The sequence below is a fragment of the Mobula hypostoma genome, chromosome 4 (genome assembly GCF_963921235.1).
Source record: "Mobula hypostoma chromosome 4, sMobHyp1.1, whole genome shotgun sequence".
In the NCBI taxonomy this organism is placed as follows: Eukaryota; Metazoa; Chordata; class Chondrichthyes; order Myliobatiformes; family Myliobatidae; genus Mobula; species Mobula hypostoma.
Window position 1 is genome coordinate 69353036 of NC_086100.1, and position 23848 is coordinate 69376883.

At 40.6% G+C, this 23848-nt stretch overlaps 1 protein-coding gene across 2 annotated transcripts in view; it reads left to right on the forward strand.

Annotated features, from left to right (window-relative positions):
• The first annotated feature begins 6764 nt into the window (after nucleotides 1–6764).
• The window catches only part of clstn2a (calsyntenin 2a), a 572678-nt gene continuing 555594 nt past the window's right edge, over nucleotides 6765–23848 (forward strand). For both annotated transcript variants that reach the window (XM_063045919.1, XM_063045920.1), the window contains exon 1: nucleotides 6765–6986. In XM_063045919.1, coding sequence (XP_062901989.1) covers nucleotides 6905–6986 — 82 coding nt within the window. In that variant the 5' untranslated portion in view covers nucleotides 6765–6904. The remainder of the gene's footprint in view (nucleotides 6987–23848) is intronic.

The window sequence follows — 23848 nt, forward strand, 5'->3', positions numbered from 1 at the left end:
GGAGATCTTAAATATTTGCATCTGTATTTAGCCAGGAGACATACACAGAATCTATAGAAGTGAGGCAAAGTAGCATCGATTTCATGGACCCTGTACAGATTACAGAGGAAATGTTTGCTATCCTAAGGCTAGTTAGGGTGGATAAATCCCCAGGGACTGACACGGTGTTCCGTCGGTCCCAAGTGCAGAAATTTCCGGGGTACCAGCAGAAATATTTTAGTCATCCTTAGCAACAGGAGAGGTACTGGAGGATTGAAGGATAGCCAATGTTGGGTTGCTGGTTTAAAAAAGCTCTAAATATAAACCAAGAAATATAGGCCAGTGAGTCTGCCATCAGTTGTGGGAAAGTTATTGGAGGGTCTCCAAGTGACTGGATATACAAGTATTTGGATACACATAGACTGATTAAGAATAGTAAATATGGCTTTGTGCATGGTAGGTTATGTCTAAACAATCTTATATAGTTTTTTGAGGCAGTTACCAGGAGAGTGAATGAAGTCAAGGTAGTGGATGTTGTCTACATGGACTTTAGCAAGGCATTTGACAAGGCCCGGCTTGGAAGATTGGTCAAGAAGGTTCAGTTGCTCAACTTTCAAGATGAAGTAGTAATTTGGATCAGACATTGGCATTATGGGAGAAGCCAGAGAGTGATAGCAGATAGTTACCCCTCCGACTGGAGACCTGTGACTAATGGTGAGCCGCTGGGATCGATACTGGGCCCTTTGTTGTTTATCATCTATATCAGCGATCTGAATGATAACGTGATTAACTGGATCTGCAAATCTGTGGATGACACCAGGATTGGGAATGTAGTAGACAGCAAGAAGGGCTATCATGGCTTGCAGAGGGATCTGCATTAGCTGAAAAAAATAGGCTGAAAAATGGCAGATGGAATTTAATGCAGACAAGTGCAAGGTTTTGCACTTCAGTGGGCTCAATCAGGGTAGGACTTACACAGTGAACAGTAGGGCACTGAGGAGTGTGGAAGAACAAAGGGAATATAGGTCCATAATTTATTGTAAGTGGCGTTATAGGTAGACATTCGTGAGGCCTAATTTGGAGCATTGTATGCAGTTTTTGTTCAACTACCTACAGGAAAGATGTAAACAAGGTTGAAAGAGTACAGAGGAAATTTACAAATATGTTGCCAGGTCTAAAGCACCTGAGTTATAAGATTGAATAGGTTAGTACTGTATTCTTTTAAATGTAGAAGATTGAGAGGAGATTTGATAGAGGTGTACAAAATTATGAGTGGTACAGATAAGGTAAATGCAAGCAGGTTTTTTCCACTGAGGTTGGGTGGGACTACAGTCAGAGGTCATGGGTTAAGGGTGAAAGGTGAAAAGTATAAGGGGAAATGAGGGAAAGCTTCTTCATTCAGAGGACCATAAGAGTGTGGAATGAGCTTCCAGCACAATTGGTGCGTGTGAGCTCAATTTCAAAGTTTAAGAAGAGTTTGGATATGTTCATGGATGGAGGGCTATGGTCCCGGTACAGGTCAATGGCAGTAATGGTTTTGGCATGGACTAGATGGGCAAAATGGCCTGTTTCTAAGTTGTACTTCTCTATGGCTCCATGATATAGAGGTTTGTTAATGGAAAAAGTATGCTTTTCTCATGTAAATCAAAAAATTCAACTCATAATCCATCATATTCCTCACTCCACTAAGCCAAGAAACCAAGGTTATAAAAGTTCAAAAAGCTTCTAGGAGTCCATGTCAGGAATACCACAATGTCTCCTTAAAATGGCGTGCGAACCTGCAAGAAAGAACTACAGGCATAACATTCAGAGCTGTGGAAACCCATACTAAATGCATTAGATCTAATCACTGTTTATCTTCCACAGCCATTGTTGAGAGTTAGTGGGCAATTAAACAGAAAATGAATGAAAGAAGCCCCTTAAATACCCTCATCCTCAAAGATGGTGGAATCCAGCACTGGAGTTGAAAAGTTGATGATGAAGTATTTGGAAACAGGAAATGAACTATCATGGATTCTGCCTCTGCTCTTCAATGATTCTAACAGCTGATCTTTTGCTGGTTTGTTTAACACCGTGTGATAATAAGAGATAATGGTACACTCTACAGAGTAAAGATGATGGGATTTAGCAATATTTCAAAGGTAGGGCAGAAAAACCCCTGATAAAGATTGAGTCCAAATCATATGCCACCCTTTCCCACCAATATTTAAGATACTTCTCACACCCTTGATCTACTCAGTAACTTTCAATTCACTGACGCTGACTCATTCATCTTCACTGTGGATGTTCAGTCTCTTCCCAATTCTATCCCTATCAAGAAGGCCTCAAAGCTCTCTGTTTCTTTATGGACAACAGAACCAACCAGTCCCCCTCCAACACCACCCTCCTGTCTTGCAGAACTGGTCCTCACCCTGAACAATTTTTCTTTTGGCTCCTCCCACTTTCTCCATACTCAAGGCATAGCCATGGGCACTCATATGGGCCCCAGCTATACCAGCCTCTTTGTTGGCTATTTAGAAAGGTCATGTTCAAAGCCTTCTCCAGTTATACTTCCCCTCTTCCTCTGCTACATGGATTGGCACTGCTTCATGCACCCATGCTGAGCTAGTCAATTTTATCAACATGGCCTCGAACTTCCACCCTGCCCTTAAATTAGTTCGGTCCATCTCTGACATCTCCCTCCCCTTTCCAGATCTCTCTGTCTCCATCTCTGGAGACAAACTGTCAACCAACATCCATTATAAACTTACTGATTCCCACAGTTATCTTGACTATACCTTTACCACCCAATCTCCTATAAAAATGCTATTCCCTTTTCTCAGTTTCTTCAGCTCTGCTGCATCTGGAGAAAGGATGCGGCTTTCCATTCCAGGACATCAGAGAGGTCTTCCTTCTTTGAAGAACAGGGATTCCCTTCCTCCACTATTGGTGCTGCCCTCAATTGCATCTCCTCCATTTCCTGTGCATCCACGCTCACTCATCTTCCTGTTGCCTTAATAGTGATGGAAGTCCTTTTATCCTTACCTACCACCCAATCAGCCTCCACATCCGGCACATTTTCTTCCACAACTTCCACCACCTTTACAGGGATCTTACCACTAAACATACCTTTACCTCCCTCCCCCCACAGGGATCGCTGCCTCTACGGATCCCTTGTCGGTTCATCCCTCCCCACTCATCTCCCTCCAGGCACTTATCCCTGCAAGCAGCCCAAGTGCTCCACTTGCCTATACATCTCCATTCAGGGCCCCAGGCAGTCCTTCCAGGTGAGGCAACACTTCACCTGCAAATCTGCTGGGGTCATCTGTTGTGTCCGGTACTCCCAATGCAGCCTCCTCTACAGTGGTCAGACCTGTCATAAATTGGGGGACCGCTTCATCAAGCACCTCCGCACCATCCACCATAAGTGAGACATCCTAGTGGGCAAAAATTTTAATTCTGATTCCCATTCCTGAATTGATGTGTCAGTCCATTGCCTCCTCTTGTGTCAAGAATAGGCTATCCTCAAGGTGGAGGAGTAACACTTAATATTCTGTCTGGGTAGCCTCCATTTTGATCGCATAAATATCGATTTCTCCCTTCGGAAAACATGTTCCTCCAGCATTTTGCATGTGTTGCTTTGTATCCAACTGTTTTAGTACAACTGAAACAATCCTATATTTCTGACAAAGTAGAAAACTGCCCACTTAAGAACTTTTCACACAGACCAGAATAAATCAAATCTGGTGAATTAGCATCCATTAGATTGTCCTCATCATCAGAGTGGTACCAAATGTCACCTCATTAACAAAAATAAACTGTTTACAGTTGCTAGGTTTGGGTTCTACCACTCAGCTCTGGACACACTTGGTGAAATATGGACTGAAGAGCTGAATTCCAGTGGTGAGCCAAGGATGACCTCACCACTGTTTGACAACAAGGCAACATTTGAGTGAATGTGGAATCAAGCAGCATGAATGAAATGGGCATCAAATGGAGAAGTCAACAGCTGGAATCATGTCATCCATGTAGGAATTGGTACAAGATTTCTTCAGGACTGTCTTAACCCCACCATCTTCAGCTTCAGCAGTAATGCTGTCACCAACATAATGCCAGAAGTGGAGTTGGTGATTGCAGAGTGTTCATTTTAATTTGCTATTCTTCAGGTTATTAAACTGAGAAAATAGGAGTGTGCTTTTTGGTCCTCTGAGACTTTTCCACTATTCAAAATATTCGTGGTGATCATCTATCTCAATGTCATATTTCCACTTGCTTCCTATATCCTCTGTTGCCTTTTGCATATGGAAATGTATTCATCTCATTCTAATATATATTCAGTGACAATCTCCACAGCTGTCTGCAATACAGAATTGTAGGTATTCCACCTTTGAGTAAAGAACTGCTTTCTCATCCCAGACATGCATCTCCTGTTGAGACTGTGAACCATTGTTCCAAACACCTCAGCCAAGGGAAATATTCTTCCCACATCTGGTCTGTCTGGCTCTGTCATAATTTTGTATGTTTCAATTAGATCACTCGTTCTAAATACCGGTGATCTCAAACTTAGTCATCTAAGTCTTGATGCACCGTTTGATCCAAAATGACAATGTTTCCTGACACCCCGCCTCCCCCACTGATGCAGCTTGGTGCATTAAGCTTACCCAGCAGAGCTATTATCTAGTCAGGTTATTGTCTCATCCTACAGCAGTGCTATCCCAGAATCAGTCCAGTGAATGATTGTTGTACTCCTGTTAGGTATATTTTATGTAAGGAGGCCTCAATAATAAGACAATATGGTCTCACAAAGGTCCTGAAGAACTGTAGCAAGGCATCTGTGTTTCTCTATTTAAATCCTCTTCCTATGAAGATCATCCTACCGTTTATCTTTTAACTGTTCATTATACCATATTGCCTGCTCTCTGAGATTATTGCACAAGAACACTTTGTATCTTTGTACGTCAATACTTCCCAATCTAATGACATGTAAATAATGTACTGCATCTTTGTTCTTCCTAATTGTATGTATATTCACATTATTACTGTATTTGTGTGTGTTTGCCCACCTTGTCAATCTAAGTGTCCTTGAAGCCTCTTTGTATCCTTGTCACAATTCATCATCTCATCTGCAAACTGGTTCCTTCTCTCAAATCATTGATTAATATTGTGAATAGCCAAAGCATTAACACCCATTAATTACAGACTCCCATCTCAACATGTTTATTCCTTCTCTTTCTTTCCAAGTGATCAACCAATTTTCATCCCATGGCAAACATTAGCCCCAAAGCTCTGTGCTTTAATTTTGTATTCTGAAATTTACGTGGGGTTTTAATCAAATGTTCTGAGAAGAATGTATGCTATACCTACTGCTTCATCCTCATTTGTTCTGCTAAGCTAAAAAAAAATCTTCAGTAGGTTTGTCAATAATGATCTTTCAAAATTTAAAATGGAAAACTCACCTTGCCCATATGCAACAAGATTCAAGTTAGGACCGGTTAGTAACAAATAACAGTAGTAGCGCACAACTCGATTGGCCATCATCAACAAGGGAGATTGACTACCATCCATTAGCTTTGCCGTTAGATAAATGATACAACATTAAGAGCGTGGTGGGAAGGAGGTTGTTTGCTGGGATTGGTATCACCTCTGACCAGAAGGTTAATTGAATCAGATGTAAATATTTTAGCTGAAAGATCATGACAAAGGCAGGATATTCTACAGCAAATAGATACATCATTTACTCCTCAAAGCCACAGACGAGTCAGGAATGTGTGTGTAAAATACTACTGTCCCGTTTGTCTAAATGAGTACTACTCCAACACCAAACAGGGTACAACAATCCGTTTAATCACCCGCCTTCCTAAAACATTCATTCGCCTCATCTGTCGAACATCGTATTTGCAGTTGTAGCCCTGATACGATGAAATGTAGCAGACAATCGAGACTTCTTCCACAAATCACCCCGAACCACGATTGCTGAAAATGATAAGGGGACCAAGAATTTGGAAACAGCATTATCCGCGTGTTCCTCTCCAAATAATGCACCAACCTGACTTGCAAATACAATGTCGATTCTTCATTGCTGCCAAATTCGTGAACGCACTGGTCGACAACTCGCGGACTGTAGTAGTTCAAGATGGTGGCTCACCATCTCCGCAAGAATAAAAAAGACCGTTGAAAGCCCCTGAATGAATGAAAGTAATCTAGAACCCGCTGGGACTCTTAGTCACTCCTAAAACTTCAATAGTCTGGAGCTATTTTGTTACCTGGTTGCGTTCTTCTGAAGCCTTTCTAATGATGTACTCGGCAAGGGGCTCTGTGAAAATATAAATTGCTGTAGCCTAGTCTTTGGAATCATCAACTTTCCTTCGTTGTTAAAAATGAATACTCTTCTCGGGAGCATTATAATTACAATTTCTCGGTTAGAACAGATTAATATTTAGCGTCAGAGATGCAGCCCAATGTAACAAAACTGGGTCCCAACGTTCTCCAACTTCAAACTTAAAATCTGTGCAGGAAATAGTCTGTATGACAAGGGACAGAAGATTAATGCAGGTTTGATTCGGAGTTATTGTAGAGTTGAAGGCGAAGGAAGTAACAGAGAACAAGTTTGAATGAAGAAGTAACGGTGCAAAGGGCTTGGGGAGTGCGGTAAATTACGAGACACCGACTGCCCTATCGACTAGGACTGACAGGAGTTTGGAACTTGATGCTACCAATGAATATGCATGAACCTCCAGCTCTCTTCTCCGTGACGTCGCCGTGGTCCCGGGCTGCGCTGTGCTGTGCTTCGCTCTGCCTTTAATACAGCGGGTACTGGCCGGTTTTTAACATCGGCCAGCGCTGAGTTCTTGGTGATAACCTTAAGACAGCGTCCGTTTTCATATCGATTCAGCGTCAGATAAGGATCTTGGAGAAAAGGGGGAAAAAGTATCAACGTGTGACCGTCATGCTGCTGAGAATATCGCGCGCCCAGAAAAGCTCGTTTATTTTGGTGACCGCCTGGCTTTGCAGCGTCCTTGCAACCAGAGGTGGGTTAGCAGAACTCCCGGGCAGCGGGCACCGGGCAAGACCCTCGGTCGTACTGGTATAGCTAGGACAACTCGGCGCGAAAGAGTGCACCGTAACCTTGCAAATATTGATTTGCAGTTAATTTTTGTTTTAAAAAACTGTCGATAGCAGTAGCGATAACATCCGAGACGACTTGGTAGACATACTTTCGTTTAATTGTAGAATCGTTAAGTCCCCGCTATGAAACTCTATGGGTGATATTTTATTACAAGGTTTGCTACCCGGAAACGTTCAAACTTACGTAATGCGCGTTATTGTATGTTACATTCTGACATGATAGACTAATCAGTCTCTTCCCGTGAACTCTTGCACAGAAGGGGATTATGAACATAAGCGCATTTCAGGTTGTTGTACATTCACACAGGGTGCTCGCCGGTTTCCCGGGACGAGATGAGCTCTCACCCCCACAGCAACCTAAAATACACTAACCGCTTCGCAAGCCGCGTTCCTCTTCCGATAAGTAGAACAACGGGTTATTTGGAGAGTATATAAATAAAACGTTGGTTGCGATTAAAATGTATGCAAAAATAAAACCATCGGGGGAAGAAATCGGGGCTTGTGAGATTGTTGCTGCACTGAGTACAAAATGTGGCAGCGGCTTTTGCGCCCGTGATTTGGGATAATGAATCTCTTCATCTGATCTTGATTATTTCCTCGGGCTGTTAAGATATCTGGGAGACTGATTTGACGAGGGCGTCTTTTTTTGTCACATATGCTACAGTCATATTAGTTTTCCCCCAAGCCCTTAACACTATACCGGACACCCAATGGGCAAAACAGTGAACAGCGTGTAGAAACTTGTCAGAGTTTAAATCTGTGTATGCTGAGGATTGCGTGGTGGATACTTGAAGTTGAATAGGTTGCATAAATACTGTAATACTAAACGCGGAGGACGGCGTCATTGTGAAAGAGAGAAATGTATGGGTTAATTGGCGCATTTCCCGCGCCCCCCAGCTCTGCGCATCTCTAACTTCGGCTATCAGGGTGCTACAGGTAGACGCGAATGTTTGTTTCAGCGGTGCACCTCAACCTGTAATGGAATGTGGAAACTGCTGACAATCTGAGTGAGAAATAACGCGTGTACATAAGAAATAGTGGGGAATTTAGCATAATCGGGTGTACGGATCTAGCGCCGCCACGACCCACAGGTATTGAACTGCGCACTTCCGTGTAGAAAATGCCAGAATAGGAGTTGAAAGTGGCAAGGATTGTCTTAAATTACTCTGAACCCTTCGGCTTTCTATTGCGCCTTGGAAAGGCAGGACAGGAAGCCAGTTTGACTAATGGACTTCGCGCTGCGTTAGTTTTCAATCACTTGCTAAAAAGAAAAGTCAGTAAAGGACGACAGGACCTGGTGATAATGTACATGTAATATTCATTGAACCATTTAAATTTGGCGTGAATTAACAAAATCTGGCACTTGGGGTGTTCTGGATTGACTTCAGCGCCCCTCCAGGAACCGTAAGGACATTCTTGCGCCGGAACCGTCGCTACGCAAAAAGTGCCGTGTTAGGGAGAACATTGGGAAGTCAGTTTAGTATTTGAAAACGATGGTCTGTATCAAAAATTCAGCTCTCTTACCTACAGATTATTTTTACGTTAAAGGCTAGCCGTTTTTAAAGGAAGATAATTATCCTACAGTCTTATTTCTCCTTGTGCATGCGCGCGCGCATCTGAGTGAGTGAATCGCTGCCATGATGCGATTTTCCACAATTTGCTTAATGTATATTTTACTTCAAGGGTTGTCTTTGAACTTCAAGACGGTTCTGCTTAAAAACATTAATGCGATACTACTTCGATTTGCATAAATATATGATTGGCGCAGTGAGGTAGCAGATATGAAGTTTAACAGACGAATAACAGCGAGAGGGTGAGTTGAAGTTGCACACCATTCAGGTTACACTGGACAGTATCAGGATGACCACAAAACCTGTCTCACGGTTGCGATAGCAGCTGCTTCAGTCATTTTAATGGGGCATGATTTCTGTACAGCCTCTGAAAACTGTACAGACGAAACATAGGTGCATAAATCCCACCTAAGAGAGCGCAGTCATACAATGCGGGTTTAATGGTCGAAATGCAATACACCATTTGGTTTTATGTTTCAAAGTTTTATTTCACTTCGCTTTAAAACGCGCCAGATTGGGGGCGTTATATAAAAACAATCTGACGGTCGACTGATTTTTTCCTTTAAGTTTCCCATTTTTCTACTGAAGATTTACGAAGTGATCGTAAATCAGAAACAAGGCGGAATTCATCACATGGGCTATTAAACTCCGCTGGTATGAGAGAGAGAATCTGTGCCTAGTCCCACTGGGTCACGGGACTCGATTTACAACAGTGAGCAAAGGTCCACTGCCTTCTGAGTTGCCATTCCTTCGGATTTAACAATGGGATATTTTGGTTAAAGTTTAAACATTGGTCAGTTTCACGAAGACATTACTCGAGCGAAGGTTTCTGTTTGGTTGTTTCGGGTTATAATTATTGATAACCTTCCACTGTGAGATAGATGGCGCGCGTCCTTTCTAGGGAAAATGCAATTTAATGTTTTGAATGAAAAAAAAAGACGAGAAAAGCCAACCTGAATTTCTGAGACAAACGGTGAGCCATGGTAACACGCAAACTGATGAAAAATCTGCCTATTGGCTATTCTAAAAGCGACAGGGTAATGATATGACCTGGGAAGTACTGTAGTTCGTTTAATGTTGAATGCATGTGGATGATTAAAGATTCGGTGATATTTCGAATTCCACCCCCTGCCCCGGCTCCACCTGTCTCCCGCAGTGTTCATTGCCGTCAGCTGCGTTATAAATAACAGCGTTGGCCTTGTACGTTATTGTCTCAAACTATCTAAGAGGAGGCTGTTCCACATGGCTCAGCCATGCTTTAGGTTAAGAACTGCATCTGCGATCTTCTGTACTATTTTCCCTGAATGTAATAAGCTCGGAGAGGCCTCAGTGCTGCTTGCACGGGAGGTGTCATCACTAGGCTCCGCCCAGTCCAGATGAAAGTCGAGACTTAGAACTTGGACTGGCCGGTTCCCTGCATAGATGCTACCTGACCCGCTGTCAGGCTGCGTCTTGTGCGCTGCCGTTGCTCCTCCTTCCAATGGTGCAGGAAGGTGGTCTTCAGATCGTACTGTCTCTTGCCCATCCCGACATATAAAGGACATGCTCCTTACGAAGTGCCATCTCCGATCGAAAGGCAGGGACCTCAACCGGCATTGACAACAAAAAAAAATGAGATGGAATGTGGAACGTCATTCTCCAATGTGGCCTCCATCAAATAAAAAAGTCTGCACTTTCCCAGGTGCATGCGCTGAGCTAAATTCTGCCATGGCAGTTTGCCAAGGAAAATAGTCAAACGTGTTTTTAAAATCCTTTTTGAAATAGTTGAACATTCCACCAACTGGTGGAAACCCGTGGGCTAAGTTCCCTCATATAGGGAACCATTTGACAGGAGTTTAGCATAAATAATGCAAGGATTTATCCACCTGCTGCCTTATGCATTATTTTGCTGGCCTGGTGGCAGAGTTTGTAGGTCTTGCATTAGTCTCATTAGATTTTCAGAAGCCTCCAGAATTGGAATAAAGACAATTTAATGCCCAAAGGACTGCTTCTGAGCCAGAATCCATCCCATGCAAAATGATAAGACCACATACATTTCATTGTGCATTGACAAGTGACATTGCAAGCTATTGAGAATGCCTCAGTACGTGAATGGCAGTAACCACCCAATCAATATTTTAATCAAGATTTTAACCACATCTTTGGATTTCAAAGTTTTATTGGGGAATGGTTCACTCATTTTTAGTTTCCTTGCCCCAGATTATAATAATTTGTGACATATCAATTAGAGTGTATTTCAAAGTCCTTGTTGATAATCACTTGTGAGGATAGCCCTCTAAGTTGCGTAGCAACAACAGTAACTTGCTGAATAGCAGCAAAAGTTACTATTAATAAAATTCTGCAGATGTTTGACATCTGAAGTAAAAACAGAAAATGCATGAACCTGACAGGTCATCTGTTGCAAAATTATCAAGTAACATTCCAGATCAATGGCCCTTCATTGGAAGCAAAAATACAATACTAGGTAAACATATACTTCAAGAGGAGCTCTGTAAATGGCTTATAGCAACATTGGTTGTTAACCTGATGCTCGATACAGGCTAAGAGTTGAAGTAATCTGGGACTTAAGTAATTCAGTTCAAGTAACTTCATGCCTCTTTGCTGAACAGAATTTGACCTGAAACATAATCTTATTTCTTTTTTCACATATGTTGCTTCTCCTGTTAAGTGTTTTGGTATTTATGCAATAATAAATAGTACTTACTTAATAAAATATCTAAGAGCCGAAGGGTTTTGGCCTGACTGTACTCTTTTCCTAGATGTTGCCTGGCCTGCTAAATCCTCTGGGATTTTGTGTGTGTTGCTTGGATTTTCAGCATCCGCAGTTCTTCTCTTGTTTATCTAAGAGCTTGACCTGAGTGTGCACAAGCAAAACTTGAGACACACAAGGAAAACTGACAGTAGTTGACCATAATTCTGAATAAGATATCTTGAAGGCAGGTAGATGGAGAGGTTTTAGGAGAGGATGTGTAGATTGCCATAAATCAGGCATACCCAACTATTTTACCTTGCATCTCTCATTTCGTACTGCAGAGTTTCAGTTCATTTAAGGAATGGGTGACTGAACTAATATCACCAAAATTACTCATAATCATCCAAGGTGAAAACAAACTCCATAGATCTTAAATGGCCATTTCCTTTACTGTCTATGCTGCCGATGGAAAGAAATCTTTGATAAATCGCACAGCAAAAAACATCAGGTGACAACTAAAGAATAGCCATTTGTGAACCTCCAGGACCAAATAAGATAGATCAGCAATTGTTCAACTTATCTTCAAGGGCTGAACAATCGGCTATGTTGCAGTTGGTTCTTGGTTCAATACCTGAGCAATCCTAGGATAACCATCTCTTGTTCAAAATTGCTATTGGCCTACTATAATTATTTCATACTTTTAGTGTGCCATTAGTAAAGCTTCATGTTATCAACTGAAATTGCTTTTCCTCACAACTTTGCTGAAAATCCTCACTATTATATATTTTATGATTATTTATAATCAGACAAGTTGTAAATCAACTTTGCTTTTTATGTAAACTGGCTCTGTCTTTACAGTAAAATAATTGTAGCATTAGGTAAGCTAAATGAGTTTACCAAACATCACATGAACACTTTCCTCAGCATACCATGATCTTTTGCATTTCCTTGAAGATCTGACCTCATGTAAGAAGTCTACATTTCATGCAAAGATAATGGAAACCCTATAGAGTCAACCAGAACAGATGTTTGGTTGTTGAAACTCAAGGCGCAGTTTTGTTGCATATGTTTAATTATCATGCTCATTGTACCTTCATTATTTAGCTTTGGAAGAATATAATAATATATAAATGAGAAACTTACAAAACTTAAAGAGAAAAATGGATCCCTCTCTGCTTTTCAATTCCTCTTTCAGTACACTTCTTAAAACCAATGTTGTCCAGCAGTTATTCAGTCATCTGCCCTTATATTTCATCACCTGCCACTACATTCATTTTTCTTTGAGAATGTTCCTGTAAAACACCTTGTTTTGCAACATAAAAGAGTGTAAATGTAAGATGTTGTAAATATTGAAAAGGTTACTCTCTAAATTAGTAGTCATGTAGATTTTCACAGGTATGAGATGAATGAAATTTTCTCCTTGAGAATATAGTCGGCAGAGTTAACGTTAATATATGATTATATGAAATGTTTTATTTACTGGGGAGGATAGAAACATTTTAAACATTTAAAGTATTAATGGACTCATTCTTCCCAGCTCCTCACCCAACAATTAGAATGTTATATTATAATTTACAATACAGTAGACAAGTATTTATTTTTAGATTTTTTTAAAGCTATATTATTTCCTGGATTAGATCATTATTAACTAAACAGAATGGTCATATATACAGACAACTTTTCAGAATAAATCTATTGGTTTGAACTGGCTGCCATATTCCAAATATTTCATACATTTGCTGGATAAAATGAAGTTAAGCTACCATAATTGGGAAGAACTGACAAGTCCATTGGCAACATCGATGGTGTGAAGATGTGTATACAAGCAAGATTGATGCTTTAGATAGTGGGCAGGGGCCAAAAAGGACTAGAATTAGCAGAAGTGGGAACAGCCTGGATAATTAGGAGAATTAGATAATTGCGAGGCCCAAATGATAACTTGTGTCCCGTCATTTATAACTACCTAGGTTAACCCTCTTAATGTGTTTTTATTGGATTTCAAATAGATCAAGGTAGAAAAATGGAGTGACCAGACTTGACAATTTTAAAAAGCTGCATTGGAGAAGATGGGGTTGCTCTGCTGAGAGTAAAAAAGGTTGCAAGGTTACTTGACTAAGATGTTATCAAAAAGGAATTCAACTAGTACTTGAGAGATGATGATCTGCAGGTTATGGGATGAGAGCAGGGGCATGGAGCTGATAGGATTGTTCTACTCAGAACTGACATGCTAAAAATCTATCCTCTATGCTATAGCTTCAATGTGGCAGGGAAATCCCACCTGAGCCCAGTAACATTGTGGAGAAGAATTTTCAAAATGGTTTACACATTCAGTGGAGACTCGAGGGTGGCCATGATAACCTTACTTGAATTCAGCTAATGGGGTTTTGGCTTTGAGAGGAGTGGGAGGGATGATGTAGATGGCATAGTGGGGGTGTGGTTGGAGGCTGCAAAATCTCACTGTCGCAGGATCAGTAGTGGTGAGTCCATTGAAACCTTTGAATTTGGAACTTATAAGAAAACCCAGAACTATTAGTTTGGACATAAATGGCTCCCAAACGTTAGCAAGCAGAAAAGCCACCTTTCAGACGTCAACCACAATCAAGTTTACCAGCCTGGCTTGTGTTATTAAAAAATAAAGGATTTTGATTGAAATAGTCAAGATGATTTTAATGCAATATGCAAAATTCTGTGTATGTGTAGAACTTACTATACTTGAAGCAGCATTATAGACACACAACATTAGAGGCACAACAATCAGATAGAAAAAAACATAAATTAGGCATAAATTATGGAAGAAAATACCAGAAATAGAAGCAGAAAATAGAGCCAAGTTCCTCATAATACAAAGTAGTCATAGCTGAGGTAATGATTAGTGTTGTGCAGATAGTTCAAGAACCAGCTGGTTGAAGGGAAATACAGATAGCTTTTCTTAAAGCTGATGGAGTAGGAAACAATAACAAGCACAATTACATTATTTGTACATCCCTTACTACTACATTATGATCTCTGGACAATATGTGTTGTATCTCTGGGCGGCATACAGCCTGTATTCTGAAGGGAAATATGAATTAAGGGCCAAATTTGAATCTTATGGGCTAATGTAGTAATAGTGGTGGGAACAACAAGATATGATCCAATGGCAGTGCTCTGGAGGAGTGAGATTCTCTACCATGTGAATGATGTGAATGATGTTCTAAAGGTGACTCTTCAATTGAAAGCAACACTAACCTGTGGTAATTACATGTATGGATAGTGTGAAAGCTAGCTGTGGTGATTGCATGGTACTATTTCATTCAACATTTTTGATAAAGGCACAATGATGAATAGGGGTGTAGCTCTATTGTTTTCTGGAAGGGAGAATAAAACTGGATATTTTCAATGGTTTAATGTAAGAGAGCTGGAGAATAAAAGTTCAGACAAGATCTTAGAAAATTTCCTTTTGCCTCTGGATTCATAGATAACATGCTACAAAGCCTGAGGCAGGTGCCAGGCAAGAAGTTTGACAACTTCCTTTGCAAGTTTTAGAAACACAGACAGTAAATGTAAATTCAAGTAAACAGATGAAAGTTTAGGTGACTAACCTCTTCTGGGAGATGGGCAGAAAGCTTTGATTGGGAAGGAGGAATTCGTGATCGCTGCAGATACAGCGAGAATGCAGGAAGCCACAAGTAGACTGATTAAAACACAGACTCCCAAACTATTCATTCAGCAAACCTTTGGGAACAGAATCGGGTTTGATGCAGTTAGACAGCAGAAACAAGAGAATGAAAACCTGACTGAAAAAAAACTCTCCAGCATCTGCCAGTAATCATTAGTTGACAGGTAAACTCTCTGGTATCCAGATCCAGATTACATGGCAAGCTTAATCAGTGGGAGAAGATACTGAAATCAGAGGTATAAATGTAGAATGGAAATACCCAAAGGTGGTGTAAAAGTATGAATGTAAAGAAATAAATCAGAACTCCTCCGCCATTGATGATGATTGAGAGTTTGAGGACATATTGAATATTGGACCAACTCATCTTCATAGGGTGACTGGATATGACAGTTCCTGGAGAAATGAAGTTCTCAGTAAAGCAAAGGCACCATCATCAATCTCAAGCTAATACTGGATACAGGAACACAAGGTAATGGCATGCCACTCAGATTATCCCTAAATGTACTCCCTGGAAAAAGAGAAGTATCGATTTGCTAACTAAACCAGCAGATTAAGTGATAACACCAAGAACGAAGGCAACGTGCTACAGTATTTATGTACCTCTAGTAAGAAACAGAATAGACCTAATTTAAATGGACCCAGACTGCCATGTTGAAACATTTGAGTGCTTTGCATCTCACTTTACTGTGAACTTCCAAGTGAAACTGGTGAACATACCCATTGTATGAAGTACTAATGCCATTGAAAAGAAAGATCAAAAAAGGAAATCCAATAGAGAGCAGAAAGGGAAGGAAGCTGAAGCTATGGGGCACTCATTTGTTGAGGAAGAACTGAACGGACGTTGAATAATACATCCAGACCCAGAGACTTGAATTAAGAAGGGCTACTCCCCAACTATGGAAGAAATCAAGCCACAAGTGACAGAGGACAAAGCTTGCAGCAAATGTGATATCAGAAGCAGTTAATGGAATGTGAAGTCTGAAGAAGGTCCATTGTTCATTTTATATAGCACATCATTTGTATGATACACACCTTAAACATCTAATTTTGGTTTTGGGGTGAGCCAGTACATGTTTCAGCAAAGGTAGACAAACCATAGAATATATAGGAAACATAGATGTACAGACAATGTCCTAATCTATGGAATGGATGACAGCCCAAAATTGTCATCTCCAACAGTTGATAGATAAAGACAGAGAGGTTAGGTTTGAGCTCAATCTTGTGAATACATCAGGAAAGAGAAAGAACAGAGTTAAACCCATCCCAGAAATATTTATTTGTTTATTTAGAGATACAGCACAGAACAGGCCCTTCTGCCCCAATGAGCTGCACTGCCTAGCAAACAAATTATTTAACCCCAGGCTGTCTCAGGATAATTTATAATGACCAATTAACCAAAGAACAAGAAAGAACTGCAGCTGATCCAATCTCTAAATGTTTTTGCTCCTAACTTTTCAGAACCTACCATACACGTGAGAGCACTAAAAAAAGAAGATGCCAAATACTAGTATAAACTATCCTATGATGTATGTTGAGGTTCTGTGATGAGTAGACAGCCACCGACATTAGTAGACAGCCATCGATCCCAGGGGATCATGGGTTTGTGCCCCTGGTGGACTGTGTCCTCTCCAGGGTGCAAGCCTGGGCGGGAAAATTTGAGGAACTCGCTGTTGCCCATGCAGTGGGATCCCCCTCTCCATGTCACTGATGTAGACCAAGGGAAGGGCAAGCGCTGATACAGCTTGGCACCAGTGTCATCGCAGAGGTTGCCAGAGTGAAGCTGTAAACAACATGAAACTGCCTCAAGGACCCCAGCTCCAGATATCTTCCTTAGGGTTTACTCCTGAAGTCTTGCCCGTGGGTGAATATAGCTGCAAGGCAGCGGAGGTTTAAAATCAGAGTTTTCCTTTTCCTAGGCGGGCTGCTGTCCAAGGCTGATGAGCCCCACTTGCTCAAAGCAAGTGGTTTTGAGGCGCCAGTGGTCCGCCTTTGCCCCTTCTCTTGTCAGTAGAAACAGTTCCGCCGGGCCTAGTATAGCAAAGCCACACCTGAAGGCCAAGAGTTGGAACTGGTTGTCAGAGGCTGTTAGAGTCGTATGCTATTTGGAGCACCTTATAGGTAGTGGGAGATAATGCCCACTACCACCCCTGGCTATGACAACTGACGCAAGCCTCTATTAAATGCAGGTAGTACCTAGTTGGCTTGTGGATAGCTTTGCATCCAAAGCACTCTCACCACCAGAAATAAACGGAAGTTCTGCACATATCACTGCAGAAGGACATTTTGTAGTAGAAAGAGCGTGGAAAGTTGAGGGGGGATTTGATAGAGGTATTTAAAATTATGTGGGGGATAGATAGAGTTGACGTGGATAGGCTTTTTCCATTCAAACAAGAGGACATGAGTTGAGAGTTAAAGGGCAAAAGTTTAGGGATAACATGAGGGAGAACTTCTTTACTCAGAGAGTGGAAGTTGTGTGGAACGAGCTTCCAGCAGAAGTGGTTGAGACAGGTTCGATATTGTCATTTCAAGTTAAATTGGATAGCTATATGGACAGGAAAGGAATGGAGGGTTATGGGCTGAGTGCAGGTCGGTGGGACTAGGTGAGAGTAAGAGTTGGCGTGGACTAGAAGGGCTGAGATGGCCTGTTTCCATGCTGTAATTGTTATATGGTTATATTATCAACCTCTAGAGCAAACTCAGAGGGAAAACCTACACAGCACATCAGCAAGACTGCAGAAATTACTCTTAGGTCTGAGAGTTGTGATTACACTGCACTACAAACCAGGAAAGTAAATGGGAATTACCACCAACGTATCTTTCACCACAGGAGATATTTGTGATGAGAAATCTTGATGAGAAAATACATTATCTAGTAAAAGTGAATAAGATCAGAAACTGACAAAGATGAGAAGATACAGACACTTTATTAGCATGTCATTCAGCGCTGTGCCAAGAAGAAGCAAGCGCAGCGGCAGTGTTATTATTGATTAAACATAGATTATAGATGATTATTCCAAGCTCCTATTCTGTGATGACTTCTCAGTGGAAAATAGTTTTACTTGCTGGAACCAGAGTATTCATTCCCAAGGAGAATTGCTGTGGAACAAGCATGATGGCTGGATAGATGAAATGCCTTCAGAGAGTGAGAGCTGGATCAGTTGTATCCTGGGTTGACATCATCTGAGGTAGAGCGAGGATGTTGTCAATATGTTGTGAGCATTCAGAAGTACAGCAATTCACAGTGGTAGGAAGAGGTAATGGCTGCTGAGTATTTTTTACCATCACTCTCCTGCGCGCTATATTCTGGATGGGAAAACAAGTGTCTCTCAGAATAACATTGGTGTCGTCTGAAATTTGAGCCATAAGAAGCAACTAGATCTGGGAAGTCCATGAGGGTCAAGTTGGTGATCAGTAATTGAACAATCTTATCTGTTTTTGCCTTAGTTGGATTATCTGGGTTGAGGGAGTTCAGTTACTGTTCACTGGACTGATATTGTTCTTGTGTAATATGTTAACCAACAGAAATGGTGAGAATCTCCCAAATCCACATCATATACTCTCTTGGATTTGAGCTCTTTCACTGAAGCTTGAATATTCTGAATGCATATTGAACAGCCGAAGTATGGCTTCGCCCACAGAAACATGAGCACTGTTCAACGTGACCTCTTATTCACCTGAATATTAGTACCCATGCTATTTACCTATTTAACCCACAGAAGCATATAGAGTCGTAGACCACTACAGCACAGAAATGGGCCACTCAGCCTGTTTAGTCCATGCTGGCCTGGTTTACGGCCTAGTAGCATTTATCTGAGCCTAGACCATAGTTCTCCATACCTCTCTTATCCAACTACCTATCCAAACCTCTCTTCATTGTTACAATTGAACCAGCATCTATCACTTCAGCTAGCAGTTTGTTCCATACTTGCACCACTTTCTCAGTGAAGAAGATCCCCCTCAGATTCCCTTTAACTATTTTGCCTTTCACCCTAAACCTATGATCTCTAGTTCTAGTCTCACACAATCTGAGGGCACAAAAAACTTGCATACATTCACCTGACTTATCCCTCATCATTTTGTAAACCCCTATACAAACTCCTCTCATTCTTCTTCACTCCAAAGAGTAAAGGCCTAGCCTGTTCAACCTTTCCCCTGTAACTCAGGTCTGCGAGTCATGGCAACAGCCGTGTACATTTTCCCTGCACTCTTTCAAGCTTATTGATATCATTTCTGTAGATAGATAGCCAGAGCAGCACACAATAGATAAATTGTACTTGGCTCTTAATTCTGCAAAAGTAAAGCCAATTCTAAATTGAGTAAAGAGATGGTGAGAAAGTTACTAGCGGCCAGTGGTTTCCCCAGGGATAATTTAATCTCTAAGTATGCATTGCAAACTTATTCACCATCCCTGCACACTAAGTCTGCTGGGTTTTACTTTTTCTTACTACATCAGCTTGTTAGGATTTCTCTCTTAGTTTTCTGATTTGGAATCTATCTTCCTTGATAGGGCAGAAATTCAGAATCGCTTGTCTGGCCTCTCAACTTGTAAAGTTCCCCTGTGGAAACCATGAATTACTGTTTATACCTGAAACATTATTTGCAAACAATGAATAGCAAAGCATAAAATATAACAATGCCTTGGTTGCTTATTCACTGAAGCATACTGTTTTGTTTATCTTGCAATTAAATATTTCTGAATAATAACCATGAATTATATTTCATGTGCTTCTCTGATTATTATTTAATGGGAATTATTATTTAATAATCAAATCAGGGTTATTGTAAGTATCCATAAAGCTGAAGGTGCTCATACGTGAAGGAGATGGTAATATCCATTGAGAATAGGACAGATATATTTATTTATAGAAACATAGAAACATAGAAAATAGGTGCAGGAGTAGGCCATTCAGCCCTTCGAGCCTGCACCGCCATTCAGTATGATCATGGCTGATCATCCAACTCAGAACCCTGCACCAGCCTTCCCTCCATACCTCCTGATCCGTTTAGCCACAAGGGCCATATCTAACTCCCTCTTAAGTATAGCCAATGAACTGGCCTCAACTGTTTCCTGTGGCAGAGAATTCCACAGATTCACCACTCTCTGTGTGAAGAAGTTTTTCCTAATCTCGGTCCTAAAAGGCTTCCCCTTTATCCTCAAACTGTGACCCCTCTTTCTGGACTTCCCTAACATCGGGAACAATCTTCCTGCATCTAGCCTGTCTAATCCCTTTAGGATTTTATACGTTTCAATCAGATCCCCCCGCAATCTTCTAAATTTCAACGAGTATAAGCCTAGTTCATCCAGTCTTTCATCATATGAAAGTCCTGCCATCCCAGGAATCAATCTGGTGAACCTTCTTTGTACTCCCTCTATGGCAAGGATGTCTTTCCTCAGATTAGGGGACCAAAACTGCACACAATACTCTAGGTGTGGTCTCACCAAGGCCTTGTACAACTGCAGTAGTACCTCCCTGCTCCTGTACTCGAATCCTCTTGCTATAAATGCCAGCATACCGTTCGCCTTTTTCACCGCCTGCTGTACCTGCATGCCCACTTTCAATGACTGGTGTATAATGACACCCAGGTCTCGTTGCACCTCCCCTTTTCCTAATCCGCCACCATTCAGATAATAATCTGTTTTCCTGTTTTTGCCACCAAAGTGGATAACTTCACATTTATCCACATTAAATTGCATCTGCCATGAATTTGCCCACTCACCTAACCTATCCAAGTTACCCTGCATCCTCTTAGCATCCTCCTCACAGCTAACACTGCCACCCAGCTTCGTGTCATCCGCAAACTTGGAGATGCTGCATTTAATTCCCTCATCCAAGTCATTAATGTATATTGTAAACAACTGGGGTCCCAGCACTGAGCCTTGCGGTACCCCACTAGTCACTGTCTGCCATTCTGAAAAGGTCCCGTTTATTCCGACTCTTTGCTTCCTGTCTGCCAACCAATTCTCTATCCACATCAATACCTTACCCACAATACCGTGTGCTTTAAGTTTGAAAGTATCTTTATGAAAGTATCTAATGAATTATGTGGCCTTCATAGCCTGTTAGTGCTTCATTGGATGCTTTTCAAGCTCATAGTGTTACAATTTGGAGAAGTTGACTTCCTATTACCATAAAAAACATTTTTAATAAAATGTATTATTTCGCTTTGTTTAAATAATGGCCAGGAAATAGATATGACAACAAAAATTGATTTGAACGGCACAAAGCTATCTGAATGCACTTTATTTTGCACAGCTCTATTCACAACACCTTCCTTTAGTCAGCAGTAGAATAATAATTTAAGACAGGATATGTTTTCGCTATACCAAAGTGCCTTGAAAGTCAATGAAGTATCTTTGAAGTCTACTGTAGGTGACCAGGGCTGCTACCTTCAGTAAGCTTGATGTCACATGTAGCAACATAACAAAATCATGTGATCTGTTCTTGTGTTGGAAGTCACATGTTGCCTCAGCATGGTAAAATTTTTTGATGTCCTTTGACTAATATCATGCGATCTTTTGAGCCCACAAAGGCAAATAAGGAGTCAGTGTTCATCTGAAAGAAAAGACAGATAATGTGGAATTCTGGCATTACTGCTTTCATTTTAATTCATTATATACTCATTATATTCAAATTCAAAAGAGAGACTGAGGCAATGTGGCCAAACGCTTCAGGAATGCTGGTTACACTTTCTGTTTCCAATGCATGTTAAAAAGCTTGCTCAATTCAATCTCACTCTTTTTATTCCCTACTCTTTGAATTTAAATACTTTAGATACTTCATAAGTTTTCTTTATGTACCTTGTTTAATATTCTCTGAGTCTACCCTCAGTGGCCACTTTATTAGGTACAAGGTTATTAGGAACTGCCTGTACCTAATAAACTGGGCACTGGGTGTATGTTTGTGGTCTTCCCCTACTGTAGCCCATCCACTTCAAGGTTTGACGTGTTGTACATTCTCAGATGCTCCCCGGCACTCCACTGTTGTGATGCATAGTTATTTGAGTTACTGCTGCCTTCCAGTCAGCTTGAACCAGTCTGGCCGCTCTATTCTGACATCTCTCATCAACAAGGCATGCTCACTCACAGAGCTGCTGCTCACTGGATGTTTTTTGATTGTTTTTCACACCATTCTTTCTAAACTCTAGAGACTGTTATGCATGAAAATTCCTAGAGACCATTAGTTTCTGAATTACTCAAACCTCCCTCTCTAGCAGCAACAATCATTCCACCGTCAAAGTTACTTAGATCACATTTCTTCCCCATTGTGATGTTTGGACTAAGCAACAACTGAACCTCTTGGCCACATCTGCATGGTTTTATGCATTGAGTTTCTGCCGTATGAGTAGCTGATTAGATATTTACACTGGTGTATAGGTGTACCTATACTGACTGTATGCTCATATTTATTATCAATGTTAGCATCTTGCACCTTGAAAAAATTATATCATATTTCAGAAATAAAACAGGCAATGCAGGAAATACTCAGCAGATTAGGAGTTAATATTTCAGGTTGGCAAATTCATCAGAACAGTTTAAAGGTTGCTTCCTCATCTGCTAACTGTGTTTCTGTCTTCCCAAATGCTATCTGATCTATTAGGTATTTGCATTGCTTTCTTTTTTATTTGTGATTTTGATTGAAATCTTAATCCAATTAAATTCAATGGTTTTTTAACATTCTATTTGAAACATGAGATACAGTATTTTGCTATTGTTGTTACTAAGAATTATTTTAATTTAAGCAAGTGAGGAGCATGTTGTCTGAATCAGTGAGCTATTAAGCATGATTTGATAGTCCTGTAAATGTGCTTAAAATCTTTTTGCTTAATAGCGCCCTATCAGCCCCGCAGTGTCTTAAATAATGAGCAGAGACCCACCTCCAGAAATGTCTTGCTCTCTAAGAATAAGTGTGGCAATCTGAGTTATGTCTCTTGTGTTCATTGAAAAAAGGCGGAGAGAATTACTTGCATGGAAGGATTATTTTCTTTGAAGTCAGAATTTAATGGTTTTTTACAATTCAGAGATCGGCAATTATTGGAAAACATTTGAAAGAAAAACAGATTTTTTTTTTCAAATGTTACAAATACACTGCTGCAGGAACCACTCCAGAAATTTAAATTGCTTTTGAAGACCTTCATACTTGTATAACCATTTCTCATTCTTTCTCTCTTTTCTTTATTGTTCCATTGTGCTTAGACTAAATGCTTCGGTAAGCCACTTAAAATCAGGGACGTATTCCGCCCGACCAGATCTGACAGGTGAATTGGTACCAATTTTTTCATTGAAAGGCAGTTGGTGTCATGATTGTTTTCCAACATTCAAAACACATTTTAATATAATACAGAATGTCTTTTAATACCATTTTATACGTTTGAGCATTTTCAGTGTCCCCAAGGTCTCACTCAACCTATTACTTTGTGGTTTCTCATCTACTTTTGTTCCAGCAATGCCTCCATTTTTACATGCATACTTTTGCTTTTAAGTCAATCCATGGCTTCCTTTCACAGTAAACCTTTGGAGTCTTCCAAGAATATTATGGTGGTCTGAACATTCCAAGCGTCCTTCACTCTATCTCTGAGTTATGTCTTTAGTTATTTAGACAGTGATGTCTGAAAATTCATCCCATAGTCACTCTCCCTATCTTAGTTTTCTCTATTGAGTTGGTCCTTGAAACCTACTTCTTTGAATAAACTTAGGTTATGCATCCTAATATTTACTGTTGTTGCACAGTGTCACTTAGTTTGGTGATAGTCATGCATAAATCCTTGAAATATAATACTGTTCAAGGTGCCACTGGTGATAAGGTGAACCTTGAAGATGGGCAAATAATCTATATTAGAACCAAT